The 19,774-nt window shown below is 47.0% G+C and overlaps 2 protein-coding genes across 5 annotated transcripts in view; both read left to right on the top strand.

Annotated features, from left to right (window-relative positions):
* Window positions 1-2,994, top strand: part of LOC110307386 (DNA (cytosine-5)-methyltransferase 3C) — a 33,862-nt gene extending 30,868 nt beyond the window's left edge. For both annotated transcript variants that reach the window (XM_085829015.1, XM_085829016.1), the window contains 2 exons: window positions 416-534; window positions 2,853-2,994. In XM_085829015.1, the coding sequence (XP_085685141.1) occupies window positions 416-534; window positions 2,853-2,994 (261 nt within the window). The remainder of the gene's footprint in view (window positions 1-415; window positions 535-2,852) is intronic.
* A 4,716-nt stretch (window positions 2,995-7,710) lies between these two features.
* The window catches only part of Mapre1 (microtubule associated protein RP/EB family member 1), a 35,166-nt gene continuing 23,102 nt past the window's right edge, over window positions 7,711-19,774 (top strand). The window contains exon 1 of one of the 3 annotated variants that reach the window (XM_085833162.1): window positions 7,711-7,817. In XM_085833162.1, the coding sequence (XP_085689288.1) occupies window positions 7,755-7,817 (63 nt within the window). In that variant the 5' untranslated portion in view covers window positions 7,711-7,754. Of the gene's footprint in view, window positions 7,818-15,021; window positions 15,137-15,360; window positions 15,382-19,774 lie in introns of those variants that run through there. The other 2 variants (XM_021149380.3, XM_021149389.3) reach the window with 2 other exon arrangements.

Here is a 19,774-nt window from a genome sequence, read left to right as displayed (position 1 = left end):
TGTGAAGTCACAGACACTCAAGAAGGCCTCCATGTGCCTGCTCCTCCTCCGTGTCTGCATAAAACAAAGGCCCCACTGCTCAGGCTCTGGCTGGCCATCTGAGTCTGGATGGTTTCTGCCCCTTCATGACCCTTTTTGATCAGTAACTGGTGTCTTGGCCCCCACGTGATCCTTTCACCGTCACTTTTAGCTAAAATGTATGTGTGTCTGGTCCTCCCTGTTCATTAACTTGGCATGTGTGAGACACATAAAGAATCCCTTCCAGTCTGTCTCTCTGTCCTCTCCTTGTGAGTGTCTGTCCCTGCCACCTCTCCAAACCCATGCCTTCTGTCCTCAGTCCCCTCTGGATGCTTCTGAGCCTGAGCCCACTCGGAAGCCTTCTGTGCTCATCCTGCGATGTTGTTTTGTTCTCCAGTTAAAGAAAGTGCAGACAATAACCACCAAGTCGAACTCCATCAGACAGGGGAAAAACCAGCTTCTCCCTGTAGTCATGAATGGCAAGGACGACGTTCTGTGGTGCACTGAGCTCGAAAGGTGAGCGCATTAGTTACTTTTCTATTGCTGCGATAAGACACTAGGACCAAGGACACTTCTAAAACAAAGAGTTTATTTGTGCTTATGGTTCCAGAGAGATAAGAGTCCATCAAGCAGGGCTGTAGAAAGCATGGCAGGCAGGGATGGTGGCTGGAGCGGCAAGCTGAGAACTTACATCTTGAGCACGAAAGCAAAGAGAGAGTGTACTAAAGATGGCGGAGTCTTTGAACTCACAAAGCTCTTTCCTGCTACAGCAAGGCCATATCTTCTAAACCAACCCAGACAGCATCACCAACTGGGGACTGTATTCAAATGTCTGAGCCCGTGGGGTGTTTAACATGTTAATCCCCACAGTGGGCAGGGCTGTACTTGGAGAGGGAATCCATGAGGACAGAGACAGGAAGGGGATGCGGAGTCAGAGCCAGCAGTGCACACAGCAGTTGCTTGTCTCAGTTCCTCAAGGCCCCACTGGCCCTAGGTAGTGGGGTCTGTATAATAATGCATTTTCTCAGATTTAGCTTTTATTTCCCCACAGAAATGGTGACACATTGGTGAGGAGAAATCTCAGGCATGAGGTCACTAGGTAGTGCTGCCTCTCTGCCATCTACCCTGCCCTGACAATTTTCTGTCCCAACCTTCTGGGTTCTTAGGAGAATGAGAAGCCCCACAGCTCTTATGGCCACACTCCCGACGCTGTGGTCACAGTCTGCCTTTAACCTCTTACACTTTATTGGGCTAAGTTGTCTATTGTCAAGTGAAGACCATCTCTTGGATTTCAAGGCTTTGTTTTTGTTTTTTAATGTTGTAGCTATGTTCTGAAGACCTTGATATTGACTATCTTCATTATAAATTTCAGTTCTGGTTTGATTTCTTTCTTTCTTTTTTTTTTTTTTTAACAAATAAGTTCAATAGAAATGTCTTTTTTGGGGTGGGAGGCAAAGTCTCACTCCATAGCTAGCCTACCCGGTAGCCAGCCTGGAACTCAGTATGTAGTCTAGGTTGGCAGCAAATTATCTTGCCTCAGTTTCCCATTATACTCTTTAGTGATTCACTATCGGCAGGAACTATACACAGTCTAGAAAGTTAATTTCTGGGCTGGTGAGAGAGATCAGCAGGTAAAGGCACTTGTCATACGAGCTAGACAACCTTAACTGGACCCAGAAAAGTTGTCCTCTGATGGTCACACACCTCGGGGTGCATATTTACCCAGACACGTACTCACATGCATATACACCAACTAACTAAATTCAACTAACTGAAAAAATAGCCACTTGCGATTCGCAGAAAACCTGTAGGTGACGTTGCTCAGTCTCCCCATGAAGGGGAATCTTCGGGGTCTGGAAAGCCTAGCATGAGATGTGATTTATGGGATTGTGATACCATGTGACCACAGACACGTGATGCTGAAGCTTGGTGCAGAACAATGATACAATGTCAATGTCAAAGCAGAGGAGAGCCATCCTGGGGTCAGCCACTGCCCCATTAGCGATGTTTCTAGAATCTGGTTATACGCGTTTCTCTTATTACGTGTGCACTGCTGCCTTCCCTCTATATATGTCTGTGCTTGGACCAATGTCATAGGCAGACTCTGAATTCTAAATTGTACTCAATTGAACTGGGGTTGAAAATAAATCTGGTCTGGTGTGTTGGTATGTGTGTTTTGTGTATGTGTGTGTGTGACATTGTTTCTTCTTAAAAAGACTGTAGGGCTTGAGATGATGTTAGGCAAGTGTGAGGATTTGAGTTTGATCCAAGTATGGTAGGTAGGGCAGGAGGATCCCTGGGGCTGTTGGTCAGTCAGTCTAGTGGATACTTGGCTCTGAGGAATAACTCCTAAGGACTGAGGATGCCTCTAGCCAAATGTGCACAGACATGTACACACATACATCTCTCCACTCCAAGAAATCGCTAAACTTCTCTCATTGTGCTTTGAAGTCAAATACAAATCTTCTGGCTGATGGGCAATCATGCATAGATTAATTCACACCAGGCATTTAAGAATGGTCCCTGGGTGGCAGTCCCTAAGGATCTGGGGCACAGTTCCTGTGCAGGAGACACAAGACAATACCAGTGTCCTGTGATTCAACAACCAGCTGTCAGCAAGTATTTTCAGGAACCAGAGGAACTGGTAGTCTAGAAGGGTCCTTTAAGCCTAACAGTCCTGACAGAAAGCATGGGGAAAGGTAATTGCGGGCAGAGGCAGTGGCACCCTGATAGCTTTGCCAGGCCTGCACTTGCAGAATACAGCTGCTCTTGGTGTTCTGGGGGACATACACGGACCATTCTAACCTTGTGTCTTTTGCTCTGTGCTCTCCCAGGATCTTCGGCTTTCCTGAACACTACACAGACGTGTCCAACATGGGCCGTGGCGCCCGTCAGAAGCTGCTGGGCAGGTCCTGGAGTGTGCCAGTTATCAGACACCTGTTTGCCCCCTTGAAGGACCACTTTGCCTGTGAATAGTTCTACCCAGGACTGGGGAGCTCTGGGGTCTTGGGGTTAGTGCCAGGAGTTAGGAGTCATACTGATCCTTGAAGCACCCCAAAGTGACCCCTCTGCCCTTCCTTGGCTCATCTCTGATGGGGTCTCACTATATAGTCAGCTCTCTCCTGCTCAGTGGTAGCAGAGCCTCCTGGTCTTACAGGGGAACTTCCTGTGCACAGCTTAGACTAGCATCTTAGAGTGGCCCAATATGCTTCTCATGTTTTTCTTATCTAAGACTTTAAAATCAAGCCAGGTGGTGGTGGTGCATGCCTTTAATCCCAGTATTTGGGAGGCAGAGGTAGGCCTCTGTGAGTTCAAGGCCAGCCTGGTCTAAAGATCGAGTTCTAGGACAGCCAGGGCTACACAGAGAAACCTTGTGTTGAAAAACCAGAACAATCCAATCAACCAACAAACCACAAAACAAAACAAAACAAAACAAACAATAGGAGAGCCAGGAGGCAACATAGGAAAACTGTGCTTTGTTTCCAGTTTTTGCTGCATTTTAGGCAGCTACATAGAGTTTACCATTTTGTTTAATTAAAGTCAGTATTTCTCAGCAATAATCTCATCTGCTCTTTGTTTTTCTGTGGAAGTGTGCTGTTGGGTTTCCACACATCAAGTACACGGATGCCTGTGGTCCCCAGGGGCTCATGGAGCCTGAGATCTATCTGCAATGCCCTTAGAATGCCTCCACCATCAGCATCCTCTAAGGTGCTTCTGACAGTCCTTGCTGCAGCCACACCCACAGCCTCTGCTTCATTTGCTGAAGCTCCTGGGGCAACAGTGGGCCTTTTTACAAAAAATATTTTTATTTATTTATTTATTTATTTTTTAATTTATTTTTTTATTAGGTATTTTCCTCGTTTACATTTTCAATGCTATCCCAAAAGTCCCCCATACCCACCCCCCAATCCCCTACCCACCTACTCCCCCTTTTTGGCCCTGGGGTTCCCCTGTACTGGGGCATATAAAGTTTGCAAGTCCAATGGGCCTCTCTTTGCAGTGATGGCCGACTAGGCCATCTTTTGATACATATGCAGCTAGAGACAAGAGCTCCGGGGTACTGGTTAGTTCATATTGTTGTTCCAACTATAGGGTTGCAGTTCCCTTTAGCTCCTTGGGTAATTTCTCTAGCTCCTCCATTGGGGGCCGTGTGATCCATCCAATAGCTGACTGTGATCATCCACTTCTGTGTTTGCTAGGCCCCTGATTATTTTTATTTATATGAGTACACTGTAGCTTTCTTCAGACACACACCAGAAGAGTGCATCAGACCCCATTACAGATGGTTGTGAGCCACCATGTGGTTGCTTGGAATTGAACTCAGGACCTCAGGAAGAACAGTCGGTGCTCTTAACCACTGAGCCATCTCTCCAGCCCTAGAAATGCCTATTTAAACCTTGACATTCTAGTTCATTTTCTGTTGTTCTTGTCTGCTTGGCCTGGTGGCACAGCTTTAATCCCAGCATTGGGGAGGCAGCGGAGACAAGTGGTTCTTCAGGTCTACATACTAAGTTCCAGGCCAGTCAAGGCTATGCAGTGAGATCCTGTCTAAAAGAAAACAATCCCTCCCCATAAAGAAAAAAAAAAAGCCAAAAAAACCCAAAACAAAACAAAATCCCACATTCTGACCAAAAGCAACTTAGAAGGGGCTTATTTGTCTTACCTTTTCAGGTCACACACCATCACTGAGAGAAGTCAGGGCAGGAACTGAAGCCAAACCATGAAGAAATGCTGCTCACTGGCTCAGTCATGGTTAGCTCATCTAACTATACAGCCCAGACCCACTTGCCTAGGGAAAGTGCTGCCCACAGTGGGCTGGGCCATCTCATACCAATCAATCAACCAAGATAATCTTTCACAGACGTTGCCACAGATCACTCTGATCTGGTCACCCCTTCAACGGTGCCTCTAGGTTGTGTCAAGTTGTCAGAACAAACTAACTAGGACATTTGTCGAAGGCTTGATTGTCACACCCATCTCTAGATGTCTGAGGAAGCCGACTAAGAATATGCTCGCAGAAGAACATGCTTCCTGATTTCTACAGCTCCTCATACCTTCCATGGGACTCTGCTGAACCTCGCTGCTCAACTGTCCAGCTGACATGGTGCAAGGCAGCTAACTTTAGTGACCAGGCTGTCTGGGAATGGCTCTTGTGAGTCTAACAAACTTTTTAAGTTTTTCAATTTCATTCATTCATCATCATCATCATCATCACTGTGTGTGTGTGTGTGTGTGTGTGTGTGTATTTAGCATAGCATATATATGGAGGTCACAGGATAACTTTGTGGAATAGGTTCTTCTTTCACCTTTACATAGGCTCTGGGCATCAAATTCAAGTCATAAGGCTTGTATGGCAGGCACCCACTGAGCCATCTCACAGGCACTTAACATCATTTTTTATCTAGACTGGTTTACAGTGTGTTGAATGCTCAGACTAACACCATATTTATTGACCATTTAAAGATGTACTTGTTCCTTCACACTTAAAACTGCAACTGCCTTTGGTAGCTCTTCCTTAGTTTAGCTGGAGTGAGTCAGTATCCTAGGTATCTTAGGGTTTTACTGCTGTGAACAGACACCATGACCAAGGCAACTCTTATAAGGACAACATTTAATTGGGGCTGGCTTACAGGTTCAGAGGTTCAGTCCATTATCATCCAGGCAGAAGCATGGCAGCATCCAGGCAGGCATGGTGCAGGAGGAGCAGTGACTTCTGCATCTTCCAGGCAGCTAGGATGAGGGTCTTAAGCCCATGCCCATAGTGACACACCTACTCCAACAAGGCTACACTTCCCAACAGTGCCACTCTTTGGGCTGAGCATATATAAACCATCACATTCCATTCCCTGGCCCCCACAGGCTTGTTCAAACATTAAGTCTATGGGGGCCATACCTAAACATAGCAGAATGCAAAATACATTTAGTCCAACTTTCAAAGTCCCCATAGTCTATAGCAGTCTCAACAATGTTAAAAGTCCAAAGTTCAAGGTCTCTTCTGAGATTCAGCCAATCACTTAACTATAATCCCCAAAGCTAGACAGGAAACCAGCTGGGAAAACTCCAAACTCTGCATCTCCATGGCTGATGTCAAAGCAGTCTTCAGATCTCCAAGTCCTTTTTCATCTTTGTTGACTGCAACAAACTTCTTTCTCCTGGGCTAGTTCCACTCCCTGTTAGCAGCTTTCCTCAGCAGATAGTCCATGGGTCTGGCATCTTTAACATCTTGGGGTCTCTAAGGCAACTTCAATGTTACAGTTTCTTGTTTCAATGTCTGGGATCCACACATGATCTTCTGGGCTGGCGTCACTTCTCTAGCTCTGCTCTCTGTAGCACTCTAAGCGCAGGTTGATCCACTACACTGTCACTACTATTCTTGGTGATCATCCCATGGTACTGGCATCTCCAATACACTGGGCTCTTCTGCTGCAAGTAGGCTTCACCAATAGCCTCTCGTAGGCTCTCTTCATGGTGCCAAACCTCGACTCCTTTGCATGACCCCTTAAGTCCTGGGCCATCAACTGCACCTTCACCAATGGCCTTCCATGGCCTCTTATAGTGCCAAGCCTCAGCTGTTTTTCATGACCCCTTCATGAGACTTAACCAGAGAACAAAATCTCTGTTGGGCTTTTTAAAGACTTCCTTTGTCAATGCAAGTAACATAAATCTCTTTACCTTAGCCTCAGGTAGACTCTTCAGACAAGGGCAAAAAGCAGCCGCATTCTGCACCAAAATACCACAAAACAGTCTCTAGGCCACAGACTGAAATTCTTCTCCACTGAAATCTCTTGGGCCAGGTCTGCACAGTTCAAATCACTCTCGGCAACAAAATCTTCTATATTCTTATTAGGAATATAGAAGCCCCATTTAAAGCATTCTACTGCTTTCCAAATCCAAAGTCCCAGAATCCACATTCTTCCTAACAAAAGCGTGGTCATGCCTATTACAGCAACACCCCAGTTCTTGGTGCCAATTTCTATCTTAGGGTTGTACTGCTGTTAACAGATACCATGACCAAGGTTACTCTTATAAGGATAACATTTTATTGGGGCTGGCTTACAGGTTCAGAGGTTCCGTCCATTATCATCCAGGCGGGAGCATGGCAGTGTCCAGGCAGGCATGGTACAAGAGGAGCTGAGAGTTCTACATCTCCCAGGCAGCTAGGATGAGGATCTTAAGCCCATGCCCATAGTGACACACCTACTCCAACAAGGCCATACCTCTGAATAGTGCCACTCCCTGGGCCAAGCATATACAAAACATAACACAAGATGTCACACATCCAGAGCCCATCATGACATGCTCTTGACTTTAGTTAAGAAGAAGGGGCCAGGGAGAGCATAGTTCACTTATAGCATGTAGAATAGAGGGTAAGAGGAACATGGGGGTGCATGTGGCCCCCTATCAAACTCTGACTGATCTTCTGTTCCTCATGGTGTGGAGTGGCTTGTCATGGTACCTTCATAGGTCAGGGTCTCATAGTGTCTGACTCATAGGGAACTACTAGTAGACAGGGTGGGGAAGAAGCTTTGCAAGGGGGAGGGGGGAAACCACAGAGGTTATTAGAAAGCTGCCCCTGGCTACAGCATCTCTGGGGAGATTTGCCATGGTGACACAATAGGCAATTAGCAAAAGATGGGGCCTGTATTCTCTACTCCCTGAGGACTCCAGACCTGAGGGATGGCTGCTGCACAATCAAGCCATCTTGTGTACAGCACTGTACCAAATGCCAGGACAGGATGAAGCAGAATAAACCGCTTCTTCCTCAGAACCTCAAGAGAAGAGGCCGACAGGCCCTCCAGGTGAGGGGCTCTGGGGTGTCTCAGCCTGCTTGTGGGGCAGATGGTAGAGGTCTTAAGGGGGTTGTTGTAATCTGTCACTTTTCTCAGGGTGGGCTAGGCTTGAATTTGAGTGACTAAGGCCGTATGGCTATAGGAGAATATGACGATATTGGGACAGAGGAAAGAGTTGGCATCCCATGTAGGTCTTTTGCTGTGCTCTTTTGGGTTTGTGTCTGAGGTCTGACACACTGCTGTGTTGCCTGGATCAGCTGCTTTAATTTTCTGGAGTCTTAAATTCACATTTGGAAGGTGTGAATGGTACACTCCGTGTACCTTTGAGGTTAGTGACATCTGTGGGAGAGATCTGGAGAAAATGCTTTGCTTGGTGTCTAATGGGCAGCAAGGCTTACACTTGTAATAGACAGCATTAAGAAAATGAAAGCCATCCATCATCTTGGTGTTAATGGCACTGAGGACATTGGTAATGAGGGGAACAAGCAATGGTTATGAATCATGAAGTCCTTAGAAAGGATGGGACAGTATTGCCCAGATGTGCAGCATCTGCCTAATGATGCCAGTGCTGGCAACAGCAGGCACTGAGGTCTCTGTGTCCCTTGTTAGGGGAGAAGTGAGGCTTTGGGTGCAAGGCAAGGATCTTGTCTGGGTTTCAGACCTGGTCCTGGGTCAGTCCCATGGCTGTGTGATGATGATGGGGTGCACAGCAGGCACGTGACTACCCAATTCTTCTTCCATCTTTCTTGCTTTCTAGCTAAGTGGTTAAGGGTCCACACTGGCATGTTCTTGGTTCTTTATCCCTCTCTGGAGCAGATGATCTGGGTTCCTGTACGGGCGGCCCATCCCTCCGTGTGAGCAAGGGTATTCTGGTATCTTCTTAGTGTCTCTCCATTCCCCAGCTATGGATTCTCAGTCTCAAAGGGCTGGTATGTGGCTCAAATGATTGAGTGATTGGGAAGCATGGCTGAGAGCTGTTATTTCCTGCAGTTGAACCCGCCTAGTAACTGCTGGGAGGCCTGACTACTGCAATTCTAAGAAGCGAGCTGGGAGAGGCCTCTTCACGGGCTCACACAGCTGTTGGGCTTAGGGGAAGCAAGCAGAAGTCTCACCCCTGAAGCCAATCTATCTTTCCTCCATGATTCTGCCTATGATTTGTCTTGCCTGGTTTGGTGGAACTTCAGGGCAGCCTCTGGCACTTGCTGCCTTTCCACTGTTCATCCATCTCCTCTGCTCTCCTTTCTTGTTTCCTATCTTGCTTCCCCTCTTTCTTCTTTTCTTGTCAAAATTTGTTGTTTTAAAAACTTGGAATTAGCCGGGCGTGGTGGCGCACGCCTTTAGTCCCAGCACTCGGGAGGCAGAGGCAGGTGGATTTCTGAGTTGGAGGCCAGCCTGGTCTACAAAGTGAGTTCCAGGACAGCCAGGGCTATACAGAGAAACCCTGTCTCAAAAAAAAAAAAACAAAAAAAAAAAACCAAAAACCTTGGAATTAAATTTATTATTATTATTATTAACTGTTTTTTTTGAGACAGGGTCTCACTGTATAGCTCTGGCTGTCCTAGAACTCACTCTGTAGACCAGGGTGGCTTTGAATTCAGAGATTTGCCTGCCTCTGCCTCCCAAGTGCTGGGATTAAAGGTGTATACCACCACCACCCAGCAAGCTATTTTTTTGTATGTATTCGTGTGTGTGTGTGTGTGTGTGTGTGTGTGTATGTGTGTGTTGACAGCCTATGTGTGGAGATCAGAAGAAAACTTTTGGGAGCCAATTTCTATGGTGTGGGGAGACCCTTCTATAGTGTGGGTCCTGGGGATGGAACTCAGGTCATCAGGTTTGATGGCAAGTGCTTTTGCCCACTGTGTTGACTCACTGGCCCCCAAACTTGGAGTTTTAAAGTAATTTTAGACTTACAGTAAAGTTGTAGGGCTGTTTTATAAAGTCACTAAATGCCTACTGTTCAAAAGTCCATAGAAAAGCATTCTGTAGAAATGTTCTGTTCTGCCATCGATTTATTTATAGATCAAGACCAATTGTGTATGTGTACGTGTGCATGTGTGTGCATATGTGCCTGTGTGTGCTCGTGTGCACATGTGCATGAGAACATAGAGACCAGAAGTCAGCGTCAGTGTCTTCCTCAGTCACACAGCACCTGGAGCTGGAGCTCACAGGTTTGTGTAGAAGAGTTAGTTAGCAAGCCCCAGGGATGTCCTGTCTCCTGCCCAGTGCTGGGAGGTACTTCCTGCCATCGGCAGCTTTTATGTGCAAGTTGGGACTCTGAACTCAGGTCCTCATGCCTGCACAGCAAGCACTTTACGAAAGGACGCCATGTCCCCAGTCCCTGCTTTTTTGAGTGTGGGTTTTGAAGTTTCTCTATATAATACATCACAATAGCTTGTCATCTTGGCACTTCGGAGGCAGAGGCAGGAATATTTCTACAAGATGGAGGCCAGCATGGTCTACAGAGTGAATTCCTGCCTGGGCTACATAGTGGATTCTGACTGCAGCAGCAGCAGCAACAGGAACAAAAATGCTGTGATATGTGTTTGTGTGTGTGAGTGTGTGAGTGTGTGTGTGTGTGTGTGTGCCAGGACAGAGTAGCACACATCCCAGATTGGCCTTGAAGTTGTATCCTCTTGCCTTCAGCTGCAAAGTGCTGGGATTAGAGGCTGAGGTCACCATACCCAGTTTCCAAACCATTTCTCTGACAGGATGGAATTCTCTTTTCCACTTATTTTCTGGCCTTTTCTGATAAAAAATGTAATGAGATGAAGATAATCTCCGTGTGTTAGTTACTTCTCTTGTCACTGTGAGCAAGTGTGTCAGGTGTGTGGGGACAGCATGGCGAGGCAGTGCATTTACATCCCAGTGGCAGAGGAAACAGAGAAAGGGTAATGCCAGCACTCAGGTGGCTTTCTTCTTTCCCCCTTTTTCGGTTCAGTCCAAGACCCCAGGCTATGGCAAGGTCCCTACCATGCTCAGCATGGGTCTTCCTTCTTCACTTAAACCTCTTGGAAAATGTCCTGCCCTCATAGTCATGACTAGACTCTAAAGATGATCAAATTGTCACTACAAATTACTGGTGGGATTAATCAGGCCACGAGCTCCTCTCTCTTCTCTATCCGAGCTGTCATGGAGTCTAGGTGAGGTTTATTTTACAAGCTCTGACTCAGGCACCTCCTGAGACTCCCTGTGCTTCTAGAACTGAGTCTATATTTCACTCCTGTACTAGAAGCATCCCCACCTCACCCCAGATAAGAGGATATTGCTTCGTAGGCCAGGTTGGCCTAGAACTTGTAGTCCTTCTACCTCAGCCCCCAAATGTTAGGATTCCAGGTGTGTACCACCACACCCCTCTCAAAGGACTGCTGACCTTTCTCATTGATCTCATTCCCACAGTAATGACCTCACATCCTAAGCAAATGCCTGTGGAGAATGAAATGATGACATTGTACAACTTGATAATTGGCATGAAGGGGAAGGCCTCAGACCTTACTAACATTTATTGAGCAATTACTATGTGCTAGGTGCTAAGAAGTTTACACAGGCTGGGCGTGGTGGCGCACGCCTTTAATCCCAGCACTGGGAGGCAGAGGCAGGTGGATTTCTGAGTTCGAGGCCAGCCTGGTCTACAGTGTGAGTTCCAGGACAGCCAGGACTATACAGAGAAACCCTTTCTTGAAAAACCAAAAAACAAAAATCAAAAAACCTTTACACAGGGCTGGGGTAAAGCACTTGTCATCCATGCATGAGGAACACTGTTTGGATCCTCAGCACCCACCTAAAGAGCCTGGTGGGTCAGCATCCCATCTGTAACCTCGATACTTGGGAAGCAGAGATGAGGATCATCAGGGTAAGCTGACTGGCTAGGCTAGAGAATTGGTGAGTTCTGGATTCAAGTGTGAGACCCTGTTTCAGTCTACAAGGTGAAGAGTGATAGAGGAAGATTCTTGGTATCAACCCTGGGCTCTGTACCTGGAGATACGCATGCATGCACACAGGCACACATACAAACAAACAGGCATGCACACACACATACACGTGTGATACACATGCATGCACACGGGCACACATACAAACAGGCATGCACACACACATACACATGTATAAAAAAATTAGATGCACAAAAGAAGAAAAACTTTATGCAGATCTATTTTCTCCCAGGGGTGCTAGAGAGGGAATTCAGGGCTGTGTGTGTGTTAGACAACGACTCTGCTGTTAACTTATGATCCCAGTCAATACATATCTCATTTAATCTCAAGTCTGAGCAGAGGCAGGGCTTAAACTCAGATCTACTAACTTTGCTACTTAGGATATGTTTCTAATATAAAATAGCATTATCAATGTTACCGCAAAGCATTTACAAATATTTTTGGTAGATTATTATTATTGATATTTCATTATAATGTTAATTTTTTAAAAGAGAGTCTCACATAGCCTAGGCTGTACATGGAGTTCCTGTCTTCCTGACCCACTAAATTCCACGATCACAGCACACTCTGCTCTTTCCTCTTGCTTGTATTTGTCGATATCAACCCTTTTATAAGGGTAGTAGCTCATCTTTTGGGACCGGTGTCAACTCTGGGGCATCTTCCCACGCTGCAAAGTGAAGTCAAGTTTGTTGTAAGATACTTGGAGTTCTGCTTAACCATGGAAACTGGCAGTGTGCAGGCTGGGAATGCAGCTGGCAGAGGCCTTGCCTAGCACACCCAAAGCCCTAGGTTTGATTGTCCAGCATCACATAGAATGGGCATGGCAATACACAGCTGAAATCCCAGCACTCAGGAGGGAGAGGCAGGAGGATCAGCAATAAGTCATTCACTGCCACCTTGTCAGATTCTTAGCCATTTCTGAGCTTCAGCAATTAGGACTAGGTCCAGGAATGGCCAGGTGGTAAGCACTTTGCTATACATACACTGCCTCGGCCTAGCCCTCAATCGATCTGTTAGTAAACCAAGTTTCGAGTCACTGATGTGTCTACTTTGCCTCCTTTGCCAGAGTAGAAATGTTAGGAGGTCAAAGGCTATGTCTAGTTTTAGCTCACCATCAAATGCCTAGGGTCTGTCTGTTTGCTTAGAGACAATAAATGCTGGCAGCCAGGCTTGGTGGTACAGGCCTGTAATCCCAGCATTTGAAAAGTAGTAACAGGAGGGTAGGAGTTCAAGGTTATCCTCAGCCACATAGGATGCCTGGAGACTGATCTGGGCTATATTAGACCCTATCTCAAAAAGAATTATGAGGCTTATAAATAAGTGGTATTTCTGTGAGCTGTGATTCTGGGCAAGTCAGCTGCCTTCTCTGAGCCTGTTTCCTCTGCTGTGAAGTGCTGCAGTTCATCTTTTCTTCCTACATACAAGCACTGAGACACAGTCTGGAGCTAGAACAGGAAATCGCCTCCATGCAAAAACAGAAGATAAAGGCATTAAAAAGTAAGGAAACATCTTTTGCAGTGCTAAGAATAAACCAGATGACATTGCAGGTGCTCTTACATGGCGACTTAGTTTCTCATTAAGGTGCTGTGATGGGCAGTTTTATAACACCTTGACACAAGCTAATGTCATCTGAGAGGAGGGAACCTCAATCAAGAAAATGCCTCCCTAAGATGAGCCCATAGGCAAGCTGGTAAAGTGTTTTCTTAGTCATTGATGGGGGAATCTCATCAGCCCACTGTGGGTGAGGACACCTCTGCGCTGGTGTGGTCTAGGGTTGTGTACTGGCTAGTTTTGTGTCAACTTGACACAGCTGGAGTTATCACAGAGAAAGGAGCTTCAGTTGGGGAAATGCCTCCACGAGATCCAGCTTCAAGGCATTTTCTCAATTAGTGATCAAGCTGGGAAAGGCCACTTGTGGGTGGGACCATCTCTGGGCTGGTAGTCTTGGGTTCTATAAGAGAGCTGGCTGAGTAAGCCAGGGGAAGCAAGCCAGTAAAGAACATCCCTCCATGGCCTCTGCATCAGCTCCTGCTTCCTGACCTGTTTGATTTCCAGTCTTGACTTCCTTTGGTGATGAACAGCAGTGTGGGAGAGTAAGCTGAATAAACCCTTTCCTCCCCAAGTGCTTCTTGGTCATGATGTTTGTGCAGGAATAGAAACCCTGACTAAGACAGGTTGTATAAGAAAGCAGGCTGAGCAAGCCATGAGGAGGGAGTTAGTAACCGACATCCCTCCATGGCTTCTGCATCCATCCACTCCTGGCTCTAGGTTCCTGCCCTGTTTTCCTTCAGTGATGAACAGAGATATGGAAGAGTAAACTAAATAAGCACTCTCCTCTCCAAGTTGCTTTGGACATGTTTCATTACAGGAATTGTAACACTAACTAAAACAGGCGCCAAATCTTTTTTTTTTTTTTTTTTTTTTTTTTTTTTTTTAATTTAAAGGCAAAGTCTAACTGTGTAGCTCTCTGGCTGGCCTTGATCTCAGAGATTCTCTTGTCTCTACCTACTGAGTTCTGGGATTAAACGTTCATACCACCACAGTTATTTGTGGGCATATTTGCGTGTGTGTAGGCTTGCGAGTGGCACCGCCCATGTGTGTTAGTCAGAGGACAACTTGCAGGACTCGCGTCTCACCTCTATCAGTGGGTCCTGGGGTTTGAACTCATGTTGTCAGGTTTGGGGGCATGCACCTGCTAAAGCATTTCAATGGCCCTTTTTTCTTTGTTGAGACCAGATCTCACTGTGTAGCTCTGGCTAGCTTGCTACTGTAGACCAGGCTGGCCTTGAATTTACAGTGATTCTCTTTCCTGTCCAAGTGTACGCGAGTGGCCTAGCACTCCCAGTTTTTTCTTTCTGAGACAGGGTCTCGTGTACCTCAGGCTGAACTCCCAGAGAGAGGGTCTGGGATGATGACAAAACGATTTGCTGGCAAGACAGGTGTGTTCCACCACAGCTGGCATCTGTGGTGTTGGGGACCGAAACCAGGGATTCATGTATGTTAGGCCAGCTAACCTTCCTCCCGAGCCTATTCATTAATACATCTTGGTCAAACGAATTTTCTTCTGGGCTACAGCAAACCCGAATGTGCAACTGGACTCCGCCTCCTCAGAGGACTCACACGTCATTGGTCGCAACTGACCACGTGCCCAACAGGCTTGCTCCCCGCCCCCGGGCATGCCAGCTGTCGATCAAGCATTCGGCCCCGCCTCCGGCTCGCAGGCCTGTCCGTCTCTATAAAAGGCCGGGCGGGAGATGACGAGCCCCTGCGTCGGCGCGTCACGGCGGGGTGCGTGTGAGGTCATCGCGCGCGGGCGGGCGGGGTCCGACGGTTTGAACGAGACGAAGACGGAACCGGAGCCGGGCGCGCGGACGGCGGACGCGGGTCCTGAGAGAGCCGGTGAGGCGGCTGGCGGGCCCGGGCGGCGGCAGCAGTCGGGAATTCAAGGGAGGCGGCTCCTCGTGAGCAGTGCGGAGCCGCGCGAGCATTGGGGGCGGGGGGGGGGGAAGGGCGGGGCCGCGATCCGGTGCGCGGCCTGGGCCGGGGGCGCGCGCTCCGTTGTCCCGGGGGCGGGGCGTGGGCCGGAAGTGGGGGCTGCCTAGTGGTGACCGGCGAAGTCCTGACTTTGCGGCTGGACCTGGAGGGTGTGTGTCCGCGGGCGCGCGCGCGCGCGCGAGGGGCGCGGTGGGGACCCTGGGAGTCTGGGTGTAGGAGGCGTCGTTGCATAATGGGTGGGAGTTGGTCCGCGGAGTTGGACCCCAGAGTGCGACCTTAGGCAGGCGCCTCAGCCTCCCCGTGCCTCAGTTTCCTCCTCTGTAAAATGGAGACAGTAGAATTAAGCCCAGAAAGGTCTCAGCTCGGTGCCTGGCAGAAGTCAGGCGGTCCGCGGGTGGTGTTTGGGTGCCTAGTAAATGCTAGGCCCTGGTCTCATCAGGGAGTAGACAGGCAAAGACATGCTTTCTAGGAGTCTGCTTTGTGGGTAGAGAGCCAGGAAGCAAGAAAATGAATACATGGCCAAGATAATTTCTGTAATTACTGTAAAAGGGCGATACCAGTACTGCAGGGTATAGCCTGACCTCTGCATCTTGGCGATGAGGATCCGGCGGCCCATTGAGGGAAGTTCAGCTAGGCCTGATGTCTGCCCGTGATGGGATGCCTTGACTAGCATTAATCAAGATAGCTCTTTAATGGGCACTTGTGTATAAGGCATTGTGTTAAGAGCTTGATGTAGCATTGTGTCATTTAATAGTCACATTGCCTTGAAAAGATGCTATCTTTATTTTCTTTCTTTCCCCTCTGTTGTGTTTTGCTCATTTTATTTTCTCTGTGGGGCTGAGAGGTGACTGCAGTTCCCCCACTGTGCTGAGCTGCTCATCACCCTTTTACAGAGGCGAGTCTGAGACTTTGGGTAGGGAAAGGACTTGCCTTATGTTGCCCAGCAAGTAAGAGTCATATCCTGTGTGTTACTCCTTCTTCTCCATCTAGAAACTGTTTCATACTTTTGTGGTGTCAAAGTGTCAGGACATAGAAGCTTGGGAGGCTGTGTGCTTTTCTGTTAGGGTTGATCACTTGGATTCTTACTTAAATCTTACCACAGCTCTGTGAGGAAGGTAGGGTCTTATCCATTTTACAGGTGAGCCATTTCTGAGGAAAGGAGACATGTTTCATACAGGGTCACATAGCTCTTTTTAGTGCCACCTCCCTCTTGCCTTTCCATAGGACTCTGGATGGTACTTGGAGAGGAATAGGGTGTACTTTATCCTCCACTGAATTGGAGTGGGTTGGGGAGCCAAGTGTGGTGAACATGCCTGTAGTCCTTACACTTGGGAGGTAGATGCAGGAGAATCAAAAATGGAAGGTCATCTAGCTATTGAGCTAGGTCATGAGATAGTGTATGAAAAGGCAGACTAGAACTAGTTAGGGAGACTCCTGGGAGAGTCACTGAAGGGAGAGAAATACTTGAGTAGACGGAAAGGGGATTTTCCTTGTGGTTGTACCTTGCTTAGCTCAGAGAGCCCCGAAAAGGTGGGGTATGTGTTGAACTCAGTTGAACACTGAGGCTAAGCAGTGGACATTTTTGTTAGTTGTTCTGAGACAGGATCTTATTTTGTACCCTAGGTTGGCCTAGAATGCTCTCTGTGTCCCACACTTGTCCTGGATTTGGAGTGGTGTCTCTGCCTCAGCTTTTTGAGTGCTATCTAGGTTTATGGGCATGGGCCTTCACTTCTGGCTCAAACATTCTTACCAGAAAGTGAGAAAGAGCTTTGCTGGAGAGGTAGGTTCTGTTTTGACTGCCTGGAAGAACCAATTAATTGGTTGAGTGAGTGGATGTTTATTGCACATCCACAGGGTGCCTAATCCCATGAATTTAGTGGCCACAGAGCTCGTGGAGCACATGGGACCTGGTATTAATGTACTGCTAATGAAAGAGTTTGAAATTACATGGTGGTGAAGGGCTATTAACCTTTTCTGAGCTGGGGTGTGGTCAGGAGGCACATGTGGCTTTACCAGCTGCTTTTATTTTATGATAGCATGAGACACACAATACCCAATGTGTACATACAGACCCAAGCTAGATGGTAAGTGCTCAGTCTGGAATCACAGCATTCAGCCTGGATGGCTCTTATTGGTACTTAATAGCATTCTGCACAGAGTATGCATTTTACGTGTTCATCCAGGGTTTTTTAAACAGGAGAGAGATACCTCATGTGATTTGTGATTCAGAAAATTCTTTCTGGCTGCTGTGTAGGAACAGATTGAGATAGACTAATTTGAGTGAGGGCTTGCAGGGGATCTTGAGAGGTGTTGGCAGCAGATATCAGGCACAGTTTTTAGCACTGAAGATAGCATAAAAGAGAGGCAGTCTCTGCCCTGACCTCGTTTGTAACTATGCTTAGGTTTGATATGATGCCAGCTCTGTTTCCTTCCTTACTTCATACAGCTCTCTGTGAGAACCTTTTCAGATGGTTGTATTTAGAGCTGAGCTACACTGAGTTCAGTAACTTGCCCAAAATCACAGCTAATGGAATGGATTCATGTTCAAGTCCAGGTCCTCCAGTTTCATCCTGGCCTAAATCTGGTCTGGGAGGCTCAGAAATGGAGGAATAGTGTCAATTTTAGTGTGATGATTATAATCCCAGAGGTCTGAATGAAGTGCTATGGAAACATGATGAATAATCTACCCATGGAGTGAGAAGCTAAGTTGTGCTGTTTTGTGTGGTAGTTCTGTCAGCTGATTTTTGGGGAGTGTATAGAGTGTTGAAAGTTAGCTTTCTGGAAAGTTTATGTAGACACCTGTATACTGGCTGGTTTTCTGTGTCAACGTGACACAGGCTGGAGTTACTACAGAGAAAGGAGCTTCAGTTGGGAAAGTGCCTCCATAGCCTCTGCATCAGTTCCTGCTTCCTGACCTGCTTGAGTTCAAGTCCTGTTTTCCTTTGGTGACAGCAATGTGGAAGTGTAAGCTGAATAAACCCTTTCTTCCTCAACTTGCTTCTTGGTCATGATGTTTGTGCAGGAATAGAAACCCTGACTAAGACAACACCTTTTCTTTCCCCATAGTCTGAGACAAGCAACATTTACCTAGCACTCATTCTGTTCAAGGCACTGTGTGAAGTGTGGGGTTGTGGGAAGGAGGACGAGGACAGGGATATTGGACATAAACTGCCCCATGTCTGTAGACCTAGTTACCCCTGCTCTAAGACGAGCACTGAGTTAGGGAACCCAGACTGGAGTTGTGTTACTCAAGGCTTGCAGCAACTCCATGCAGAAGAGTGTGGGAAGAGCCCCTTGCTTACTAGTTACTAGGTAACTAGGAGGGAGTGAAGCTTCCCAAGAGAACTAAGGGCTGGGGTCTCATGGTTGTTCTAAATAGCTGTGAATTTTATCCCTTACTCCATTGACAAGTTTGATGTCTCAGGGAATAAGAACAATTCTAAATCTCCTGGTCCCTATAAAACCTATTGTTTGGGCTGGTGAGGTGGCTCAGCAGGTAAAGGTGCTTGCCAGCAAACCTTAACAACTGAACTTGATCCCTGGGAGCTACATGATAGGAGAGAATCAACTCCTGAAAGTTTTCTTTTGACCTCCACACACATGCACACAAAAACACACAATAAAATAGACAGAGAATGAAGGAATGACTGACCAGGGATTCAGAGTATGGCACCCACATTTCCTAGTGTTTTAACTGAGACTTGTAGTTGACTATAGTGATTGGTGCATGTAGTCCCAACTACTTCCAAACCTGAGGCAAGAGGATAGCATGGGCCTAGGAGTTTGAGGGAACATGGCAAGATCTGCATCCCAAAATAAAAAGAGATTATTTCAGAAGTTTGACAGAAAGGTAAGGGGCAGCATTTTCTGAGAAACAGGAAAATAAGGCTGAGCAGGCTTGGCTGTAAATACTCAGGGCCTCCTTTTCTTCATCCTTGAAATGAACAGAGTAAAGGAGCCTTAAAGAGGATCGTCAGTTCAGTAACAGTGTCTTCAAAAGACCTCATGCTTGGTTGGTGCTCAGGTACCCTCTAGTTTCTAGGGTGTGCAGCAAAGAACAGTGGGTGCCAAGGACTTTGAGAGGCTGTCACGTGACCTCACCTATGTACAGTACTAGGCTGTTGAAACCTGTGAAAGTAGATAGCATTGTAAGGGATTGGCCCAAGGCTTGGTGCATAGGCAAGCATAGCACTCCTGGTTAGCTGTGCCCTCAGCCCTAGGTTTGTATGCTGTTGATGATGACTTGAGATAAGGTCATGATGCTGTAGCTCATGCTGACCTGGAACTTGAGCCTCCTGCCTCAGCCTCCTGAGTACAGGTATGTTACCACCACACCCACCTTTGTTAATTTTTTTGTGGTGTTGAAGATTGGGCCCAGACACCAAACATGTAGAACACATGCTCTACCCCCAGCCCTTGAGCTAGTTTTTTTGAGTAGAACGTTGTTTGTGCACTAGCCTTCTTTCATCAAGTATATGCTTGATCCCTTAGTGCCTTTTGTGGCTTGTAATTGTGTGTTAGTCTTATCAACATGATGTCTAA

This window comes from Mus caroli, unplaced genomic scaffold (assembly GCF_978045245.1).
Source record: "Mus caroli unplaced genomic scaffold, Mus_caroli_1 scaffold_2, whole genome shotgun sequence".
Classification (NCBI taxonomy): Eukaryota; Metazoa; Chordata; class Mammalia; order Rodentia; family Muridae; genus Mus; species Mus caroli.
This window is presented reverse-complemented; position numbering and strand designations above follow the sequence as displayed.